Source organism: Physella acuta, unplaced genomic scaffold, assembly GCF_028476545.2.
Source record: "Physella acuta isolate Inbredline_101_S28 unplaced genomic scaffold, ASM2847654v3 ptg000958l, whole genome shotgun sequence".
In the NCBI taxonomy this organism is placed as follows: Eukaryota; Metazoa; Mollusca; class Gastropoda; family Physidae; genus Physella; species Physella acuta.
In genome coordinates, this window is record NW_026732475.1 from 539,055 (window position 1) to 560,664 (window position 21,610).

The 21,610-nt window shown below is 37.1% G+C and overlaps 1 protein-coding gene across 6 annotated transcripts in view; it reads left to right on the top strand.

The window, feature by feature from the left end:
• Positions 1–21,610, top strand: part of LOC131953835 (high affinity cGMP-specific 3',5'-cyclic phosphodiesterase 9A-like) — a 99,664-nt gene that overhangs the window by 53,596 nt on the left and 24,458 nt on the right. The window contains exons 6-9 of one of the 6 annotated variants that reach the window (XM_059317210.1): positions 5,463–5,533; positions 16,702–16,810; positions 19,119–19,133; positions 20,074–20,170. In XM_059317210.1, the coding sequence (XP_059173193.1) occupies positions 5,463–5,533; positions 16,702–16,810; positions 19,119–19,133; positions 20,074–20,170 (292 nt within the window). The remainder of the gene's footprint in view (positions 1–5,462; positions 5,534–16,701; positions 16,811–19,118; positions 19,134–20,073; positions 20,171–21,610) is intronic. The other 5 variants (XM_059317211.1, XM_059317214.1, XM_059317212.1 and 2 more) reach the window with 5 other exon arrangements.

Below are 21,610 nucleotides of genomic sequence, written 5' to 3' on the forward strand. Positions count from 1 at the left end.
CCCCCCCCCCCGAAGAAAGTCTACCCCCCCCCCCCCCGAAAATTTCAAGTGCCCCTCCCCCCCCCCCCCCCCCCCCCGGAGAAAAATGTCTGGAAGAAACACTGTACATATACGACATTATACGACATCTACAACAAGAAAGTCAGGACTAGAGTTCATCAGGTCACCAACTGTCTACTACAGACATCCCGTCTGCTCACTAAAAGGACGTCTTCATGGGTTCGCATACAATAAGGTATCTCTTTACGTCGTGGGCTAATTCTCGACCGCCATCTCCAGTCAGCTCAGGTCAAATGCCAGGCGACCGTACCCTACGCAAAGGGGAGGTGTGACACTGTTTTTGTATCGAATTACGGCCTGTCCCAGTTCAGGTGGGACTCACCAACATCAACCGTGGCCTCAGTTATAACAATCAACAACGTCGGCATTCGACCATTTAGTTTTTCCCAATTGAATTCAGCAACAATTTTTTTTAAGTTTACGAACTAATTCAGATAACAATGACATTGCTGAAGCGCGGGGCTCCTTCAAGCGCGGGGCCTATGGCGACCGCCCCGTTCGCCACCCCCTAACGCCGGCTCTGCCCACCAGTTTCATTAACGTACTCACCGAACCCCACCATTTTCATATGCGCATTCACCGAACCCCACCACTTTCATATGCGCATTCACCGAACCCCACCAGTTTCATTAACGTACTCACCGAACCCCACCATTTTCATATGCGCATTCACCGAACCCCACCACTTTCATATGCGCATTCACCGAGCCCCACCTGTTTAATATGCGCATTCATCGAACCCCCACCAGTTTCATATGCGCATTAACCGAACCCCACCAGTTTCATATGCGTATTCACCGAACCCCACCTGTTTTATATGCGCATTCATCGAACCCCCACCAGTTTCATATGCGCATTAACCGAACCCCACCAGTTGCATATGCGCATTCATCGAATCCTTTAATAGTTCTATCGTCCGCACTAACAAAATCCAATCGTGAATTACATGGGTCGGGTGTTTGTCTTTAACTCCGTCGAACTCCTGAGATTAACTCACCGAACCCGTGGGGTTCGATCGAACCCAGATTAGGAACCACTGTTTTAAAAATGTCGCCCTTATACAGGCATGCAGACACCACGTGATTTCATTTCAAACATCGAGTATTTCACGAGATGAGTTGGCCACGATTTTATACCTAGGTCCCTGACCTTTGCCCCACGTATCAAAGGTTGAAGGTCATTTAGCCCTCCGGCACTCTAAGAAACGGTCTTGACATTTTCTTTTTCTGGAAACCTCCAGACGATGCTGACTTCACAACATCTTTACTGTGGCCATGTGTGAGAAAGTCTTTTTAAAAAAAACTTCACCCTAAACCTAAAAAATTTAACCCTGACCCTAACACTAACTCTTACTATGTTGCCGGTTTTAAATCATTTAATGGTAACCATAGTAACAGTTATATAATTGAAGTATTGGTTGTATTAATAAAAATAATATTTTACATTGGGCTTTTGAAGAAATAGCTTCAAAAGCTGTTTAGACTTTGAACTACATTTTTGCACTGCGTTCTAGTAAGACAAATAAAAAAGCGAAACTTTTCTACACGGAAAGAACCGAATAGCTGGGTATATTGGACATTATAATTTGACGTGGATTATTTCCGTTTTGTTTTAGGTTTCCGGTGGGCGTTTCCGTACTCCCACCTACTCAGTGTATGATTACAACTTGGGTTCGAATCCCCAGGCACACAAATAATCTATAACACGTCTTGGCCACTTCCGGTGTTGGTTTTGGCAAGGGATCTAACTCTGATAGTTCCATCTCATTTTTTATCGCTCTTCCTGTGTACTTGGAGTAGGGGAGGGGGCGGGGTTGGGTAGAGTATGATTTCCGGGTTTGTGTAAAATTGAAAAAGAGAACATTTATTTATATTGCTGTAATTGAGTTTTGTTCCGTTTGGTGTTGTCTCACCCATCTCGGTTTCCGGTTTGTTTCAGAAACATAGATTTTATCATCATCACCCCAACCATCCTAATCAGATCAACCCACCTCACCACGCCAACCCACCCCAACCCACCTCACCACCCCAACCCACCTCATCACACCAACCCACCTCATCACCCCAACCCACCTCACCACCCCAACCCACCTCACCACCCCAACCCACCTCATCACCCCAACCCACCTCATCACCCCAACCCACCTCATCACCCCAACCCACCTCACCACCCAACCCAACCCACCCCAACCCAACCCACCTCACCACCCCAACCCACCTCATCACCCCAACCCACCTCACCACCCCAACCCACCTCACCACCCCAACCCACCTCACCACCCCAACTCATCTCACCACCCCAACCTAACCCACTCATCACCCTACCCACCTCATCACACGAAACCACCTCACCACGCACCAGCCATCTCAACCTTAGACCAACTTAACTGTCTACACCGTATAAAAACATTTCATCAACTCTAACCTATCCCCATCTTTAACTCTCCCAATGTTTACCCTCCGCACCACATCACCACTACAATATGTATCGTAACCCTGATATTTCCTTACCCCATACACTTCACTATCATTCTGTTTCTTGATACAGTTGTGTTACCTATACTACATTATCACTTTGTCTTAATTTCATAGTGTGCTTTTTGTGATCGCTTGAAATCCCTTTTGAATATAAACTAAGACATTGATCAGTCAGAGGCGTAGCCCGGGTCAACTATCAATTTTGCGCCTCCCCCCCTTATATATCATTGTTCTTTACTATTCCCATGCGCATGACCCCTGGTTATCACGATCCCTATCTTTTACGATCCCTATCTTTCACGATCCCTGTCTATCACGATCCCTATCTATCACGACCCCTATCTTTCACGACCCCTATCTTTCACGACCCCTATCTATCACGACCCCTATCTATCACGACCCCTATCTTTCACGACCCCTATCTTTCACGATCCCTATCTTACACGATCCCTATCTATCACGACCCCTATCTTTCACGACCCCTATCAATCACGACCCCTATCTATCCCGATCCCTATCTATCACGACCCCTATCTTTCACGATCCCTATCTTTCAGGGTGGCCAATATGCAAGAAATGAAACTCTCTCTAATGGCACGCATTGATAGCTTAGAGAAGAGGGTCGATCGTGAGTATACACATATAATCATGATATAATCCTCATACAATCATGATTTAATCATGATTTAATCCTGTTTCAGCTTGTTCAGATGTGACTAAAGAATCCTGCCATAATTTTTTTTTTAAACTTAAAATGCCTCACTGATTTCTCTTCCATTTCGTGCCCATTGTCTCGTTCAAGTCTCGTTTAGGTCTCGTCCATATCTCGCAGATGTCTCGTGTCTGTCTTGTCCATGTCTGTCTCGCTCATATCTCGTCCATGTCTAGCTTAAGTCTCGTCCATATCTCGCAGATGCCTCGTCGATGTCTCGTTCAAGTATCTTTAAATATCGTCAGTGTCTCGTGTCTGTCTTGTCCACCTCTCGTCCATTTTCGTCTATGCGTGGTCCATGTCCGGTCCATGTCTCGTCCAAGTCTCGCCCACGTCTCGTCCATGTCTCGTCCATGTCTCGTCCATGTCTTGTTCATGTCTCGTCCATGTCTCGTCTGTCTCGTCCATGTCTTGTCCATGTCTTGTTCATGTCTCGTCCATGTATGTCTAGTCATGTCTCGTCCATGTCTTGTTCATGTAAAAATGTGTGGACTGTCTCGTTACATTTAAATCGGTGGTGTGATTTCTGTGACGTAACACATCAACACCTAAAATGGGCTACGTTTTGAAAGTGTAATGAATTAAAACACAACTTTTTTTTTATCCGTTAGAAGAATTAAAAGTCATTTCACAATGATATTACATTTCCACCCCACCCCCCGTATCATCTCTTCTCGAATTTGTACTCCGCTGTTCATGCTCCCACCGTCCCTCGTTCTCAGCGCTCACCATATATTTAAAATACTCAACACTACACAACAACCCCACCCACCCCTCCCCTTATCAAACTCATGTGGGTGTTCTCCGTATAAATTAACACAATTTCTATACACATTATTTCAAATGTGTAACATGTTTTACGACACTCTTTTAAAAACAATGCAAATATTTAAAAAAAACGTTTCCCACTTAAATATGAAATTTCAACTGCCTAACTGAAACGGTACTCACATTATCGTGTGAGCACACAAATATTCACAGACACACACACACACACAGACCTACAGATACAGACACACACAGAGAGACAAACACACAGACACACAGACCTACAGATACAGACACACAGACACACAACAGACACACACAGATACACACACAGACATACAGACACACATACACACATACACACAGACAGACACACACTCATACAGACATACAGACGAGGTTACACAAACTGTGTTTTTCTAACTCAGGAATGTGTCAAAAGTCCTAAAAAAAACTTCACCATTTCGATTTCGATTGTTTTACTATGTTCGTGTGAAGCGAACGTGCGTTGTTTAAGCTACGTGAGACATAAACAGCTCAAAGTCGATCACTTTAATAGTTGGTTATAAAGTTATGTTTATTTCTTTCCCTGGCGGTTGTATGACGTATGGTTTGACGTGTGACGTGACGTCTAGTATGTCATGACATGGCAATGATTTTATATGTACGTCTGGGTCGTAAAGATGAAATGACTTTACGTTTTCGTCCAATTCTATTTAAAAACAGTGACACAATAAAAAAAAAACATTATAAAAACTAACGCAATAAGTTTAAAGAAAAGCAAATACATTATGACGGTGTAAGCACGTATGTGGGATATAGTAATTTATGGCAAATGGTGCTTTGTGGGATATGAATATATATGGGAAATGAGCTTAATGGGATATAAACATGAATGGGATTTGAACATGTATGCGATATGAACATGTATGGAATATGAAAATGAATGGAATATGAAGATATGGGATAAGAACAAGTATGGGATATGAACATATATGGAATGTATGGGAAATTAACACGTATGGGATGTGAACATGCAGTGGCGTAGCGAGGTCGGGTGTCACCCGGTGCGGCACTTAATGGTGTCACCCCCATCAGAGGCGTAGCGACTCTTCCCGGGGACAAACTTTCAATTTTCGATTTGCACCCCCCTCAAACTTTCGATTTGCACCCCCTCCCCCTCAAATTGTTCTCTATATATTTTACAATTTTTTGCCTTGGTGTCACCCCCCTAAATGTTGTCACCCGGTGCGGTCCGCACCCCCCTCGCTACGCCTCTGTGAACATGTATTAGATATGAACATGTATGGGATATGAACGTTTGGGATATGAAGATGTATGGAATATGAAGTTGTATGGTATATGAAGATGTAAGGGATATGAACATGTATGGGATATGGACATGTATGGGATATGAAAATGTATGGGATATGTTGTCGTTTCAGAGTATTCAAAATGGAGGAAACAAAGAGCCATCTGAACCATCGAATCAACATGTTGGAGAAAAGGATAGAAAGTAAGTCCCCCCCCCCCTCCGTGTGTTCTATCATCAGAAAGTAAGTCCCTCTTGTCCCCTCCTAGTGTTCTATCATCAGAAAGTAAGTCCCTCTCGTCCCCTCCGTGTGTTCTATCATCAGAAAGTAAGTCCCTCTTGTCCCCTCCGTATGTTCTATCATCAGAAAGTAAGTCCCTCTTGTCCCCTCCGTGTGTTCTATCATCAGAAAGTAAGTCCCTCTTGTCCCCTCCGTGTGTTCTATCATCAGAAAGTAAGTCCCTCTTGTCCCCTCCGTGTGTTCTATCATCAGAAAGTAAGTCCCTCTTGTCCCCTCCTAGTGTTCTATCATCAGAAAGTAAGTCCCTCTTGTCCCCTCCGTGTGTTCTATCATCAGAAAGTAAGTCCCTCTTGTCCCCTCCGTGTGTTCTATCATCAGAAAGTAAGTCCCTCTCGTCCCCTCCGTGTGTTCTATCATCAGAAAGTAAGTCCCTCTTGTCCCCTCCGTGTGTTCTATCATCAGAAAGTAAGTCCCTCTTGTCCCCTCCGTGTGTTCTATCATCAGAAAGTAAGTCCCTCTCGTCCCCTCCGTGTGTTCTATCATCAGAAAGTAAGTCCCTCTTGTCCCCTCCTAGTGTTCTATCATCAGAAAGTAAGTCCCTCTCGTCCCCTCCGTGTGTTCTATCATCAGAAAGTAAGTCCCTCTTGTCCCCTCCTAGTGTTCTATCATCAGAAAGTAAGTCCCTCTCGTCCCCTCCGTGTGTTCTATCATCAGAAAGTAAGTCCCTCTCGTCCCCTCCGTATGTTCTATCATCAGAAAGTAAGTCCCTCTTGTCCCCTCCTAGTGTTCTATCATCAGAAAGTAAGTCCCTCTTGTCCCCTCCTAGTGTTCTATCATCAGAAAGTAAGTCCCTCTTGTCCCCTCCTAGTGTTCTATCATCAGAAAGTAAGTCCCTCTCGTCCCCTCCGTGTGTTCTATCATCAGAAAGTAAGTCCCTCTTGTCCCCTCCGTGTGTTCTATCATCAGAAAGTAAGTCCCTCTTGTCCCCTCCTAGTGTTCTATCATCAGAAAGTAAGTCCCTCTTGTCCCCTCCGTGTGTTCTATCATCAGAAAGTAAGTCCCTCTTGTCCCCTCCGTGTGTTTTATCATCCCTCCCTCTCTGTCTCTTACATTCCTCCCTCTGGGCAAGTAAAGACGGCTGGACATTTTGCTGGCCATGTCATCTCATATACCGAGGTCAGAAAAACAAACGAACTCTACTTCCTCTTGTGCAAAAGTGTACTTTTATTAATGAAATCAAAATCTTACTCTCCACATCAATATTTCGCGTTCTTGTTTTGTCATCTCTAATTTTGTCCTCTTGTAGATGTCCTATCTGTCCAGTCCCCACGGTCTTAAAATAAATATTTTGTCTCTAAAATCTAGTCGGTCTATCCAAACTTTATACCCCTGTCTTCTCCCGCCAATCTCAACCTTTGCCTGTCACAATTTCCGCTTTAGCATTCTTCTAGCATTTGTTTCCATCTTAATAATCCAAAAAAATTCTTATACAACACAAAGTATTGTATCTTCATTCCTTCTCCCCCCCCTAACCATCTCTACCACCACCCCCCTCCCCACCCCTACACACCCACATCCTCAAGGGTAGCTTACTATTAGCCTACATCTCTTGGCAAACTTCGTCCCATCCAGTACAGTCTAAAGTTTATAAAAAGAAAATCTCAGTTCCCACGGGCGTATTTCCGTGCATGCGATAGACAAAATAAAAAGCCGATCCACGCATCAAATGGCATTGAACCAATACTAGGGCTAAACTAACGCGACATTGATTTTGCTTAGAACAATTTTTTTTTACTAAAAGCATAGTGAAGTACATTTGAACCCATACGCACATACGCATATGACTGGGGGCTTTAACCTTCTCAATGGAAAATATTTAAAGCGTGGGCTTGAAAACTAGATCTGGATCTATGTGGTATATGTGGTACATATTAGACAACGCCTACATATACTAGATCAACAACTAATTGTAGGTGGTTCAGTAATGTTCAGTGAGACTTGCTTGGACATTCCTTTTTAACATGATGTGATATTCAAACTGTGTACGTATATATTACACGCATACACACACGCATATATATAGGCCTATATATATATATATATATATATATATATATATATATATATATATATATATATATATATATATATATATATATATATATATATATATATATATATATAGGCCTATATACATATACATATATATATATATATATATATATATATATATATATATATATATATATATATAATAAACTAATTACATTTCACTCACCAATGCGCCATAAAAAAGCCCCATGTAAGATCTCCCACCCCTTGCCCACCCCCTAGTTAACATGTTTGTTTATCCCCAGCTATCCCGATCTTGTTAACGGGCCGTAATCGATTCTTCTTAACGCGTACTTATCGGATCGTGAAGCGGAATCGATACTGTGAAATCAAGTTTGTTAACGAGCTGACCTACTTTTTAAGCTAATAAAAAAAAATAACCGATTACTTCCAACTCCGTGAACCGGATGGTCTTTCTGGAAGATTCCAGCGGTACTTGGTCACGTAGGCTGGGGGTGGGGGGGGGGAGGGGCGGATGTACCGGAAATATAGGGTATGGAAGGAAAAATTTCATTAGGTTTTTTTTTAAAGAAAATGTACTGAATATGTGGCGATGTATGTAAGACAGTTGTATGACAATATGTGTTGGACAGTGGTATGACAATATGTGTTGGGCAGTTGTATGACAATGTTATTGACAGTTGTATGACAATATGTGTTGGACAGTTGTATGACAATATGTGTTGGACAGTTGTATGACAATATGTGTTGGACAGTTGTATGACAATATGTGTTGGACAGTTGTATGATAATGTTATTGACAGTTGTATGACAATATGTGTTTGACAGTTGTATGACAATATGTGTTGGGCAGTTGTATGACAATGTTATTGACAGTTGTATGACAATATGTGTTGGACAGTTGTATGACAATATGTGTTGGACAGTTGTATGATAATATGTGTTGGACAGTTGTATGACAATATGTGTTGGAAAGTTCTATGACAATATGTGTTGGACAGTGGTATGACAATATGTGTTGGACAGTTGTATGACAATATGTGTTGGACAGTTGTATGACAATATGTGTTGGACAGTTGTATGACCATATGTGTTGGAAAGTTGTATGACAATATGTGTTGGACAGTTGTATGACAATATGTGTTGGACAGTTGTATGACAATATGTGTTGGACAGTTGTATGACAATATGTGTTGGAAAGTTCTATGACAATATGTGTTGGACAGTGGTATGACAATATGTGTTGGGCAGTTGTATGACAATGTTATTGACAGTTGTATGACCATATGTGTTGGACAGTTGTATGACAATATGTGTTGGACAGTTGTATGACAATATGTGTTGGACAGTTGTATGAAAATATGTGTTGGACAGTTGTATGACAATATATGTTGGACAGTTGTATGATAATATGTGTTGGACAGTTGTATGACAATATGTGTTGGACAGTTGTATGACAATATGTGTTGGACAGTTGTATGACAATTGGACAGTTGTATGACAATATGTGTTTGACAGTTCTATGACAGTATGTGTTGGACATTTCTATTTTAGGCCAACAGTTCTACGTCCGTCCACTTCCCCCTCCCCCTCCTTGTGTTTCATCTATTATCTGTGTGGTCAGTATTGGCGAGAACTTGTTCTTTGTTTAATTACTTTATCATTTTTATGTTTTCTTTGAGGTCGTAATTTCTTATTGTGATCGTATACAACTTTCATTGTTTCCCCGTATTTTATACAACTTTCAGTGTTTTACCATTATTTTATACAACTTTCAGTGTTTCCCCATTATTTTATACAACTTTCAGTGTTTTACCATTGTTGTCGTCTCCCTTTGTAAATAATTAATTTTGAAAAAACACAAAAAAATTATTTATCACGTGACTCGAAATGTGGGAGGAGCTACGTCAACATTCAAACAGACTTCAGTAGCATTTAAAACTGGTACATTTGTATGGTTGGGTTAGGTCTAACCAGATTTTTCTAACCCCAGCAAACAACACCCACATTGACCCCACACAACCAAGTACACATTGCACAACCCGGTGCTTAACCTGGGCATCAACCCGCTGAAAGGGTTGTTGTTGTTGTTATTCTACCGGTGGGGAAAAATCGAAGATCGTTCAGTCATTAATAATGTTCTAATCACCGGCTAATGAATGACAGATCAATCACCTAATGAGGGCAAACAACGATTTGAAAACGTTTGGAAGGTGGGGGGGGGGGGGGGGGATGTGTCGTGTTAGTGATGGGTCACAGGCCGATCAAGGGACTTTACTCTCGCCTCCAGGGGAAATCACTGAGGTGAGAGTTAACGCCCTTACATGTTTTTAACTTATTGTGACACCGATGTATTTAATCTTACGCGACCTGAGTTCAAATCTCGCTAACACGATAGCGTGTTTTCACTTTTTTATTCCAGAGGTTCTAGAAACATCCTAGTCGAGGGTTAATCTAGTTCCACATACAGTCAAAGCTTTTGTTCATCTAATTCTAACCTACTCTCACATTACAGTAGAACTAATATGGAAAAGAAAAAAAAAACTATAGTAGTTACTCATTTACTGAGTTTAAAGGAGATTTTTTTTTAACTTGCCAGTGTTGATTGTACTTTGAACCTTGTCTAAACTAAGTTGTTTTAAAATGACAAACGAAGCAATTTGAAAATATTTTTGTGGGCGTGGTCCGAGTTGTCCGAAAACAGACTGAAAAAAAAACAGACTCAAAAAACAGACTCAAAAAACAGACTCAAAAAACAGACTGAAAAAAACAGACTCAAAAAACAGACTAAAACAAAACAGACTCTAAAAACAGACTCAGAAAACAGACTCGCACCTGCCAATCTCCCTTAAAAGACTGTCACAACTGACTTCAATTCCATCTGTCAAAACAGTCAGCGGTCAAGTTTAATTTGACAAAAAAACGAAAGGTTTGTTTTTGTGTTGTTGTTTTTTTTTTTATTACAGTGCTTGTTTGTCTGTGGAAACAGACTTTGTCTGTCTAAACTACGCCGACTGTTTTGTGAGGTGACATCTACTGGCAGCATGAAAATGTGTGGGGAGTGTGTGGGTGTGGGGAGAGTGTGGGTGTGGGGAGAGTGTGGGTGTGGGGAGAGTGTGAGTGTGGGGAGAGTGTGGGTGTGGGGAGAGTGTGGGTGTGGGGAGTGTGTGAGTGTGGGGAGAATGTGGGTGTGGGGAGAGTGTGGTGTGGGGAGAGTGTGGTGTGGGGAGAGTGTGGGTGTGGGAGGGAGAGAAGAAAAATTCAATAAACCTCAACATACAACGAGGGCTTTGAGTAGAGGCTTATATTGGGGGCTTAATTAGAGACTTAAAATTGAGGTTTAGATTGGGGGCTTAATTAGAGACTTCAAATGGAGGCTTAGATTGGGGGCTTAATTAGAGACTTAAAATGGAGGCTTAGATTGGGGGCTTAATTAGAGACTTAAAATGGAGGCTTAGATTGGGGGCTTAATTAGAGACTTAAAATGGGGGGCTTAGATTGGGGGCTTAATTAGAGACTTAAAATGGAGGCTTATATTGGGGGCTTAATTAGAGACTTAAAATGGGGGGCTTAGATTGGGGGCTTAATTAGAGACTTAAAATGGGGGCTTAGATTGGGGGCTTAAAATGGAGGCTGGGAATGGAGTCAGGAGAATGGAGGTTTTGAAGGTGAAAGTATGACAGTAATAACTCCGGAAATTACCGGAGTGCCCAAAAGGGGAGGTTAATTACAAGCTCTCTCCGTGTTTTCGTGGCGTGACCTCTGGCCCGCCATTATGATTAGTACTTCCGGTAGCCATTATCTTGTCGTCGATGGAGTTTCGCGTCGCCATGGTAACGGTGTTCGCAAACAAAGTGCCATAGGTCCCAATGATCAACAATTTCCTCGTAATTAGGCGTAATTTTAGTACTCGTTAGTTTGTCTGCTGTGAAAGAAAATTAGTTTTTTAAACACTTCTTTTACCAGACTAAAACGAAATTATTTATTAAACATTTCTTTTATCAGACAAAAAAGAATTTAGTTATTAAATATTTCTTTCACCAGACTTTTAAAAAAAACACCCTTTTCAAAAGCTAATAGAAATATGGAAAGGAAATCTTTGAAAGACGCTTCTTTAACTTTAATGGTTTTTTTTAATGAAAGTTGATTTAAGTGTAAAAAAAAAAACCAACAACAAAAAACAGGTAGCTGAGAGAACTAGTTTTTTTTAATGAGTGGGGGCGAAAAGATGTGCAGCATAGAAAGGATATATACGTGTATACTTTATTCTTGTATATGTGTGCGTATAAGTGCATGTGTGTACGTGTGTGTGTGTATATATCTGTTTACACAAGACGACTCTAGTCAGACCGCCCCACCCCCAACCCCCAACCTACCCTCCTCACCGCTACTCCACCCCGTTCTAATTTGGGTGACGAAACTGGACAAGTTCAGTCACAAGATGTATTATATTTTGTTGATGTAGAAATCACAAACCTCTCAACGCTACATTACCCAACTCCTTGTACTTACAATACAACAGTAGACGCTATAAAGTTTACTTTAACACTTTATTAAGCCTGTAGAGTGCTACTTCTTGTTTACAATTACTGTCAAACGCACACATACTACACGCTCAAGGGATATAACTACGTTGTATAAAATACAAGGGAAGTAACAATAACTAACAAGACACAACCTAACATTCCTCATTGTAACCTGATTGTAAAAAGTGTTGTTTATAGTTTCTTTTCTCCTGTAATTATTAAATTTTTGTATTACCTATATTAAGCCATGGAAAATTTAGCCATTATGTATTTATTTATTTTGAAAACGTATAGTCTATACAATCAGACCTGTAAATATTTAGTCGGTATATTTATTCATTAAGAAAACGTTTCAAACGTAAGGTGCTCCTTCCACCTAATTCTTCAATGAATTTTTTATGTAGGCCTACTTGTTTTAATAGATTTTCTCCATTTGATCTCTCTACAAACTTTATTTCTTTAAAAAAAAAAAAAAAAAATTGAAAATTAAGGGGGGACCTGTAGTCAACTTTCTTCAAAAATGATGATTTTTTCATAAAAACTCAGTTTTTTAATAAAAACATATTTTTATAAATCAACCTCTTCTAAACACATTTCCCCTATTGAATAATCAAAAATATGATGCAATTATTACTAAAATTGAGTTAGAATAACATGTGTCTAGGATAGAATTTCAACGAACTGCGAAAGTTGCAAAATCGGCCATAGTTACGACCATGCAACATTATTCCTATAATTGCTAATAAGCCGTGTAAGGTATCGTTTTGAAGCAAATCCAAGCGACCATCTTGCTGACCTATTTTGCTAAAAATAGATGTGCCTAAGAAAGAGCACAAATAATTTGAAATACGTCACTAGCCCCCTAGTTTGTCTAACTTTATAAAATCTGTACTATCATTGGTCAGTTATAAATAAATACACTATTCTTAGAAAATGAGGCCATCGGTTGGTTAACTACGGACCGTCATGCATCGCGTTGGTTTACTTACGCCGCCATCTTATCTTATCGATTGATATCTGCGCACGCTGTTCAAACTACTCATTTTTCAAGCTTTGCTCAATTTTTTGTTTGTTTCAAACAATTGCAAGGTAAATTTTTTGAAAAATTGTTATTTTTATTTAGATCTTTTAGTCTAGAATAGTAGAATATTGATATTAGATCTAGATTCTAGATCTAGATGTCTGGTGTCTCTAGATCTAGTCTACTTTAGACGCTAGAGTACTACTGCTAGAGTACTGCTAGAGTTGGGCTAGTTACTAGATCTAGACTAGATTCTAGATCTAGAGTCTAGAAACAATCATTTTTTAAATTTAGAATCTAAGAGATAACGATATATTCTAGATTATCTAATATCTAGATTTATTTGACAACTAGATTTAGATCTAGAGATCTAGATCTAGGTCTAAGCTTAGCTGTAGTCAGTACAGTCAGTAGATCTATATTATTAGAATCTAGATCTAGATACAGTAGATAGACTAGATTTAGATCTAGAATCTAGCTAGAGTCTACTTCTAGATCAGTCTAGATCTACATTAGCTGTCTCAATGCAGCATTGTGATATCTAGATCTAATCTATAGGTTTTCTAGATAAATTTTAATTTTTCATCAGTAATAATCTAATGTTGATTGACTCCTAAACTTTATCATAATTTTTTTTCCAGTAAAATGGCACCCAGCAAACAAGTTGCTACTCAAAGAGCCAAACACACCACCCGTTCTAAGAAAGCTGGCTTAGCCAAAGCAAGGGCTGCCAAGCTTGCAAAGAAAGTACAGATGCAGCATGATGCACTTGCAGTTCCAGTTGAATCTCCAGGAACCAGCAGCCAAGACACTGTTATTCCTGTAAAAGAATCTGCATCAAAGCGTAAGCTTAACTTTGCTGCTTCTTCATCACAAGAGAAACCTGACGTTGAAGTGCCTACAAACGACACACTGTCAACTTATGCCTTGGTTGACCTTAGCAATCTGGGTAACCTATTTAGTGAGCTAAGCTGCAATGTCTGCTTTGAAAAGCTTGTACTGTCGTGTGAGAAGAGAGCTGGCTCTGTGTTGATGCTACGGGTTGCATGCTCTAAATGTAAAATGCTTCATGCCAGCACTGCAACATCCAAGACACTATCAGAGAGCAAGCATTATGAGATCAACAGGCGGCTGGTAGCTTCATTTTTGAATGTAGGAGTTGGATATGCTGGAATGAATGCTTTCTGCGAGGCCATGGGAATGGACTCCATGGAATGTAAGACCTACACTGCCCATCTAAACGACATTCATGCTAAAAACCTAGTGTTTGCAGAGAAGGTCAAGGCAGATGCCATTCACACTGTGAAAAAGAAGTATGGCTCAGGGGGTGCAGACACACTCGACCTGACTGTAAGCTTTGACGGTACATGGCATAAGAGAGGCCATACATCCAAGCATGGACTAGGAGTTGTAATAGAAACCACTACTGGATTAGCAGTTGATTTTCATGTGATGTCCACACACTGCCCGGTAAGTGTAATTATTAGGCATCCACTAGTTAAAATTATTTCCTAAAAAGACGTATGAACTGTTTTTGCTTACAGAGACCAAATTCTTTTTTTTTCAGCTGTGTTCTACAACAGGCCGCACTAAGAAGAGTGAAAGCCTTGCTGCCTACCAAGAGTGGTATGAAGATCATAAGGCAGACTGCAACATCAACCACACAGGATCCTCTGGTCTGATGGAAGCTGAAGCGGCCAAGACTATGTGGAAACGCTCCCAGGACAATGGCCTACGGTACACTAAATTTGTAAGTGACGGAGACTGCAAGACGTACAACGAGCTTCTGTCTCTGTCACCCTATGATGTGCCTATAACAAAAGAGGAGTGCACCAATCACGTGTCCAAGAGGTTAGGAACGGCACTAAGAAACCTAGTGGCTGCAGAAGCAAAGAATGGTAGGACGATAGGTGGACGGAAAGCTGGAAGCCTAACACAAGTTAGTACCCTTTTCAAATATTGTCAGGATTTTCAATTTTATGTTCCTTGCTAAAGTGACAATTTATTTTGTAAACATATTTTAATTTTTAAAAATATTCCTCAATTTACAGGCAAAGATGAACCTTCTCCAGAGGTATTACAAGAAGGCAGTAGCGAGTAAATGTTCAAATGTAGAAGAACTGAGGAAAAAAATCTTCATGAGCTTCTACCATGCAGCTTCCTCTGACGAAGTGCCCAACCATCATGACTGTCCCACAGGAGTTCAGTCTTGGTGCTTTTGGCAGAGAGCCATGGCTCTAGGGCAAACACCCCCTTCACACGCAGGTAAAAGCAGCTGCTTTCTGTCAGAGGTTGTGGCTGAGAAGGTAAAGCCCATATATGAGAGGCTCACCTCTGACAGTTTGCTTGAACGCTGCTTATCTGGCATGACGCAGAATGCTAATGAAAGCATCCACGCAAAGATTTGGGCGAGGATACCAAAACACATCTTTGTGTCGAAAAAAAGAGTGGAAGTGGGCACAGCATTGTCAATTGCTGAATTTAATTCAGGGAGTGTCGGTCTCCACCAATTCCTTGAGAACATTGGCTGCAAAGTTGGAGGTGTAACTTTGAAGAAGGGAAAAAAACGAGACATTCTTCGGGTTAGCAAAGCTGAAAAGAAGGAGGGAATAGAGGCAAAGAGAAGAAGAAAGCAGATAGTAAATGCAAGGCTGATTGTAGAGCAGCAGTTTTTTAATTCTGAGGGGGGTAAAAGCTATAGTGCAGGAAATTTTTAGATTTTTTTTTTTTTTTTTTTTTTTTTTTTTGGGTGTGTGGAGTGTCATTGCTGTAATATTTTTTTTTAAACATTTATTTTCTAGGCTGCTTTGTTTTTTAATTATATTTTTTTTAAATTGGATTTTTTATCAATTTCTTGCATTGATTTGGCTATAGACATATGTATATAATAAAATATTTTGTCATTAAACTTTAATTTTGCCGTTTCTCCATTTTGTCAATTTTAAGGCAGTAGTGTCTTAGGAATGGATATAACTTAAGATGTGTCTGTCAGAATCACTTCAAATTTCCACAGTGTATTTCTATTATGTTTTTCTATTATGTCTTAGAGCAATTTTGCTGATTTTAATATAACAAACAAGTTATAATTTTTTAAAAGAATATTTCATCACGAAAAGCGTGAATAAATAATACATGAATTTTAAAAAATTCAATAAAAATTTATTTTTAAAGATATCACAATTTCGTTCTAACAACTAATTCATGGCAATGAGTTCTATGCATATACAAATTTGTTTTGCTTTGGCATTAGTAGGTAATGTGTTTTTTACATTCTACCATATATGTAAAAATTGATCGTTTCGACCCTGATAACCTTCATCAAAGTACTAAAAGTCTTAAATTTGCTCCAATAAGTACATTTTTGTGTACTATAAGGTACTTGAAGTTATTAATATATAATAAAACCATTTATTTCATCATTGAAAACAAAATTTGATTTTGACTACTAGACCCCCCTTAAAGTATTAAAAAAAAAGTTAACTTTCCCTCACAATTCTATTTCTTGTTCCAGTCGAGGGCCTTAAGGCTGTAGAGATCGAGAAATGCAAGTCAGAGATCTCTTATATTCGAGACCAGCTATGGAACGCACAAAAGAAGTATGTTGATTTCAATAGATTAAGGTATGTCAGTGGATTATGTTGATTTCAATAGATTAAGGTATATCAGTGGATTATGTTGATTTCAATAGACTAAGGTATGTTAGTGGATTATGTTGATTTCAATAGATTAAGGTATGTTAGTGGATTATGTTGATTTCAATAGATTAAGGTATGTTAGTGGATTATGTTGATTTCAATAGATTAAGGTATGTTAATGGATTATGTTGATTTCAATAGATTAAGGTATGATCGTGGATTATGTTGATTTCAATAGATTAAGGTATGTTAGTGGATTATGTTGATTTCAATAGATTAAGGTATGTTTAGTGATAACCAGCTTTTATACAATTCTTTGACAACTAGTAACACAAGTATTGTTATAGTAAATTGGCTAAAATCTATAATGATACATAATGAATATGACATAAGTAAAACATGTATTACGTCTAATAATAAGATAGATTTTCATCCATGGCTAACTAAGAGTTAAACTTTTCACCCCATAAGATTTGTGAGAAAGCATAAGCTAAGCCAAGGAAAGAAGTATGAGGGTGGATATCTCTAAATGTGTAAACGGCGGGGGGGGGGGGGGGTTAGAGGGGGAAGTAGTTTGGTGACATACAATATGTAATGGTGTCAGATTGAGGCTAACTGTAGTAATTCCCATAAGGCTAGAAAAAGAAATTATCACACAAGAGATAGTACCAGTGGCATAGGCTGAGTGCTGTTCAATAAGGGTTGGGTTGGGTTGGGGTGGGGTTATAATTATATATATACACATAATAAAAGCCTACGCTACAGAGCACAACAATATCTGATGAACAAAATTAGATGACGCTTATTTTGTTTAAAGTCTAACGTTATAATATTTTTTAAAATACTGTTTTATAACACCATGACAAACAAAATGTTCAAATTCTCAAATAAGTTTTTAAATGAACAGAAGTACGAGTTAAGTTTAAAAGTAAGTTTTAAAAAAATTTTTTTTAATTGAGCAGAAAGTTCACTGGAAAACATTTTTGAAATTAAAAAACTAAATAGAAAACTAAACAACTTTTAAAAATAAAATTCTAAAATGCCCAGATTTTTTTTATTGAATTTATTTTTGTCTCTTTTAAATCACGGCCTTGTTTAGAAGTTTAAAAAACTTTCGCGGCAAAGCTAAAATGAATCAACTCTGAAGTACTAAACAAATTGTTCACATGTTAAATTGGTTCTGTTTGAAAGTAATTGTTGAAAATAACTCGTTTAGGATCTCTCCAAGTTTGTGATAGAAAAAAATTGAAATGCAAATTAAAGTTTTTATCAAAGTTTTTAATAAAATAAAATTGAATTACGAATTGAAATTTCTAATAAAATCAAAATTAAAATACAGATAATAGTTTTTATTTTAAAAAAATACATATAAATCACGGTTAAAATAAAATACAATAATAAAGAAATGGAAAACAGGCTTTTTAAAACATTGGTTACGACTATTTTACTCCAACGTGCGATCAATATATATATATATATATATATATATATATATATATATATATATATATATATATATATATATATATATATATATATATATATACATATATATATATATGTATATATATATATGTATATATGTATATATATATATATATATATATATATATATACATATATATATATACGTATATATATATATATATGTATACATATATATATGTATATATATATATATATATATATATATATATATATATATATATATATATATATATATATATATATATATATATATATATATATATACAAAAAAAAATGTTTCATAGATTTTTCTAGTTCTTTGACTTCAATTTCCATCCTCACGTTGACTGGCCCTGAAAGAAAGATATCTCCGAGACACAAATTTCTATTCAAATTAAACTCGTCGCTAACAACAAAAAAAAACGTGATGAGGTGGGGGGGGGGGAGTAGAAAATTAAATTTCCGATTTTCTCGTTAAATTTTTTTTGTCAACCATAAGAAAAAAAAAATGTCACCTTAAACATGGACAGGGTCGTGAGGTCAGCATGTTTGGACTAGCACACAGACACGACATTCATCCGCTAGGTGGAGCTATCATTTTCTTTTGTCGTCTGCTGAATAAAACAGATTGGAAAATTGAAAAAAAAAGTTTTTTTTTTTTAAATTTCTAATCGCGGAGGTTTGGAGTTGGTTTTCTCCCTTTTGCAACGAAGGCACTACGATTCGTGCCAACAGTAAATTATATAGGAGGTTGAGTTTTAGACTTAATTAAGCTTGATGTCGAACTAATTGTAATTAAACTCATTATCTGATTTTGATATCTCAGCCATGAGGGGGACGAGTGAGTTTTTGACCACATTTTAGTTTCAGCCAATCAGATTTCTCCGTTTAGTTTCAACCAATCATATTTCTCAGTTTAGTTTTTTCAACCAATCAGATTTCTTAGTTTTAGATTGTACTCAGTTACCTTCAGTTTTATTTTTTTTGTTTCGTTTTTAGATTAGCAATTTTATTTCTTATGTTAATTGTTGGCTAATGCTTTAGATTTTTCATTATTGATTTTACTAGAGGCTTATTCCTATTTTTAAAAAAAACATTTACTTTCTGATGCATTCAATTTTTTTTTTAAATTGAGCATTCAAAAGCAAGTTTATCAAATCTGAAAAATATTTAAAATATAAATCCTAAATATCTGAATATACGTATAGATCTGGTTGCTATATGTAAATTTAAAATAACTTATTGTGTAAAACGATTATTAAGAAATAGAACGATGTTTTCACATTCAAAGAATTTTTTTTTTCAAAAAATGAAATAAGAACCGGTCATTAAATAGGATTATATGTTTAATGTTCAGATCCGGACGGAAATTTAAGTCAACTGTTTCAATTTAACCGAAATGTTTAAACTTTAAAACTTCAACAAATTTGTAGTTAAACCCACGAACCAATTGATAAATAGGAACGTGATTTTAAGCCTAATACCATTTCTAATTAGGTTTATTTTAGTCTGTTATGTTATTAATTGCGTTGTCAGCCTTCTAGTTTTTTTTTAATGTAGATATTTCATTTATCCACAAAAATATTTTAATTTTTTTCACACGTTATTTTTCATGTTTTAGTTTTTGCTAAAATATCGTGGTTATTTAGAATTTTATGTTTACATTTTATTTTATTTTGTTAAACACTGGATGTTTTTTAACTGTTTTATTTTATTTTAAGTTTTTATCATTGTAACTTTTTTTATAATTCTATTTTTATCTCATCATTGCACATCCCTAGGCCTATACTGACCAGTGGCTCTTGCGATCATTTTTTTAGTTCCCTAAGCGACGAAAGGAAGATAAGTCTGAAACGAGACATTCCCTCCTATCCTAAGGTTAGAGGTCATGACATGCGCAACTCGCCCTGTCAAAAATCTACATCCTGCTTGTGCACGGCTTCAAAATATGGCTCGCGTTAACTTGCATCTAAATTGTATTTTGATACAAAATTTTATAGATTTAATTAACAAAGCTAATTATATTGAATTATAAAGAATATTTCTAATAAATAATTAAAAAGTTACTTCATAAAATTATTATTATTCAAGTTAATTGGCCGTTAAAAATACTTTAAAAACTGGAAAAAAAAGTGTGTTAAATATAAAATTATAAATTAATGTTAAATTTCCTGAATAGATTTACGTGGTTAACTTTATTTTTTCTCTCAATAAAATGAAATCTTACATAATTATTTAAAGTTTTTAAAAAATATGTTTTAATTAATCACTTATTGTATAACAAGAAACAGTACATTTCATTTTCTCGAAGACCATCCATTTTTAAAGCCATGCACAGCTTATTTTGTCTGCTTTAAACAATGCATCCTCCTGCTAATAGTAAAAGCTTCTTTCGCATAGACACTGCACGCTTGCGCTTGATGCATTTCAAAATATTATAATTGAGAAGTCCTCTAGTAGGTCTACAGACATTACGCGATTGGACATCTCTTTAAAAAGAAATTTTAATTCAATCTTAGACCTCTCTTTATAAATTGATTAACAGCTTAAAGTTCAGAGAAGAAAAGAAACAATTTAAGTCAAAGATTGAATTTTTTTTTAAATTAACTTTTGTTTTTAAAAATGTTTCATGCACTTCTGTGGATTTGGGGGGAAAAGGTTTTTACAAAAAAAAAAGGTTGCTAAAATTAAAATGAAAGATGTTGAATAAGGATTTTGTCGACTTCCTGTGTTTAAGTTTGAAAAATCGTTTTATTTTTTTTTAATATTTTAACCTAAAAAAAATCGGACTTCTCTTTTATCTTTTGTTTTTATCATCTGCTTTGGTGTTTTGTTTTGTTGTCTAGAAAAATTCATATTTTGATTTATACTTTTATAGAATTCGCTTTTTTTTAAAATCATGAGTTACGATAAATTAAATTTTTGACTTTGTAGTTTATAGTTTTAAAATGGTTCAATAGAAACAGCTTTCTTTTTAACCTAATTAGTTTAATTATTCATAATAAAACCGCGTTTTAAAATTTTAAAGGTACAAAATTAAAAATCTCAAACAGTATATGTTTAAAAATGTAAATAGGCCTTAAATAGTTATCGCCATTTTAATTATTGTGGCCACATAAAAATTTGGCCACCACAAGGGCCACAGCACCATCCGACCAGCACAATGGCCGTATTAATAGTTGGCCATCGTAATGGTGGCTATCTAGACGTTGGCTGCTGATGTAAAAAAAAATACATTTATGAGTCCCACACGATTATTTTCTTTCTTTTTTTTTTTTTGCATTTAAATTTTTACTTTCTCGTATATACGAAGTATAG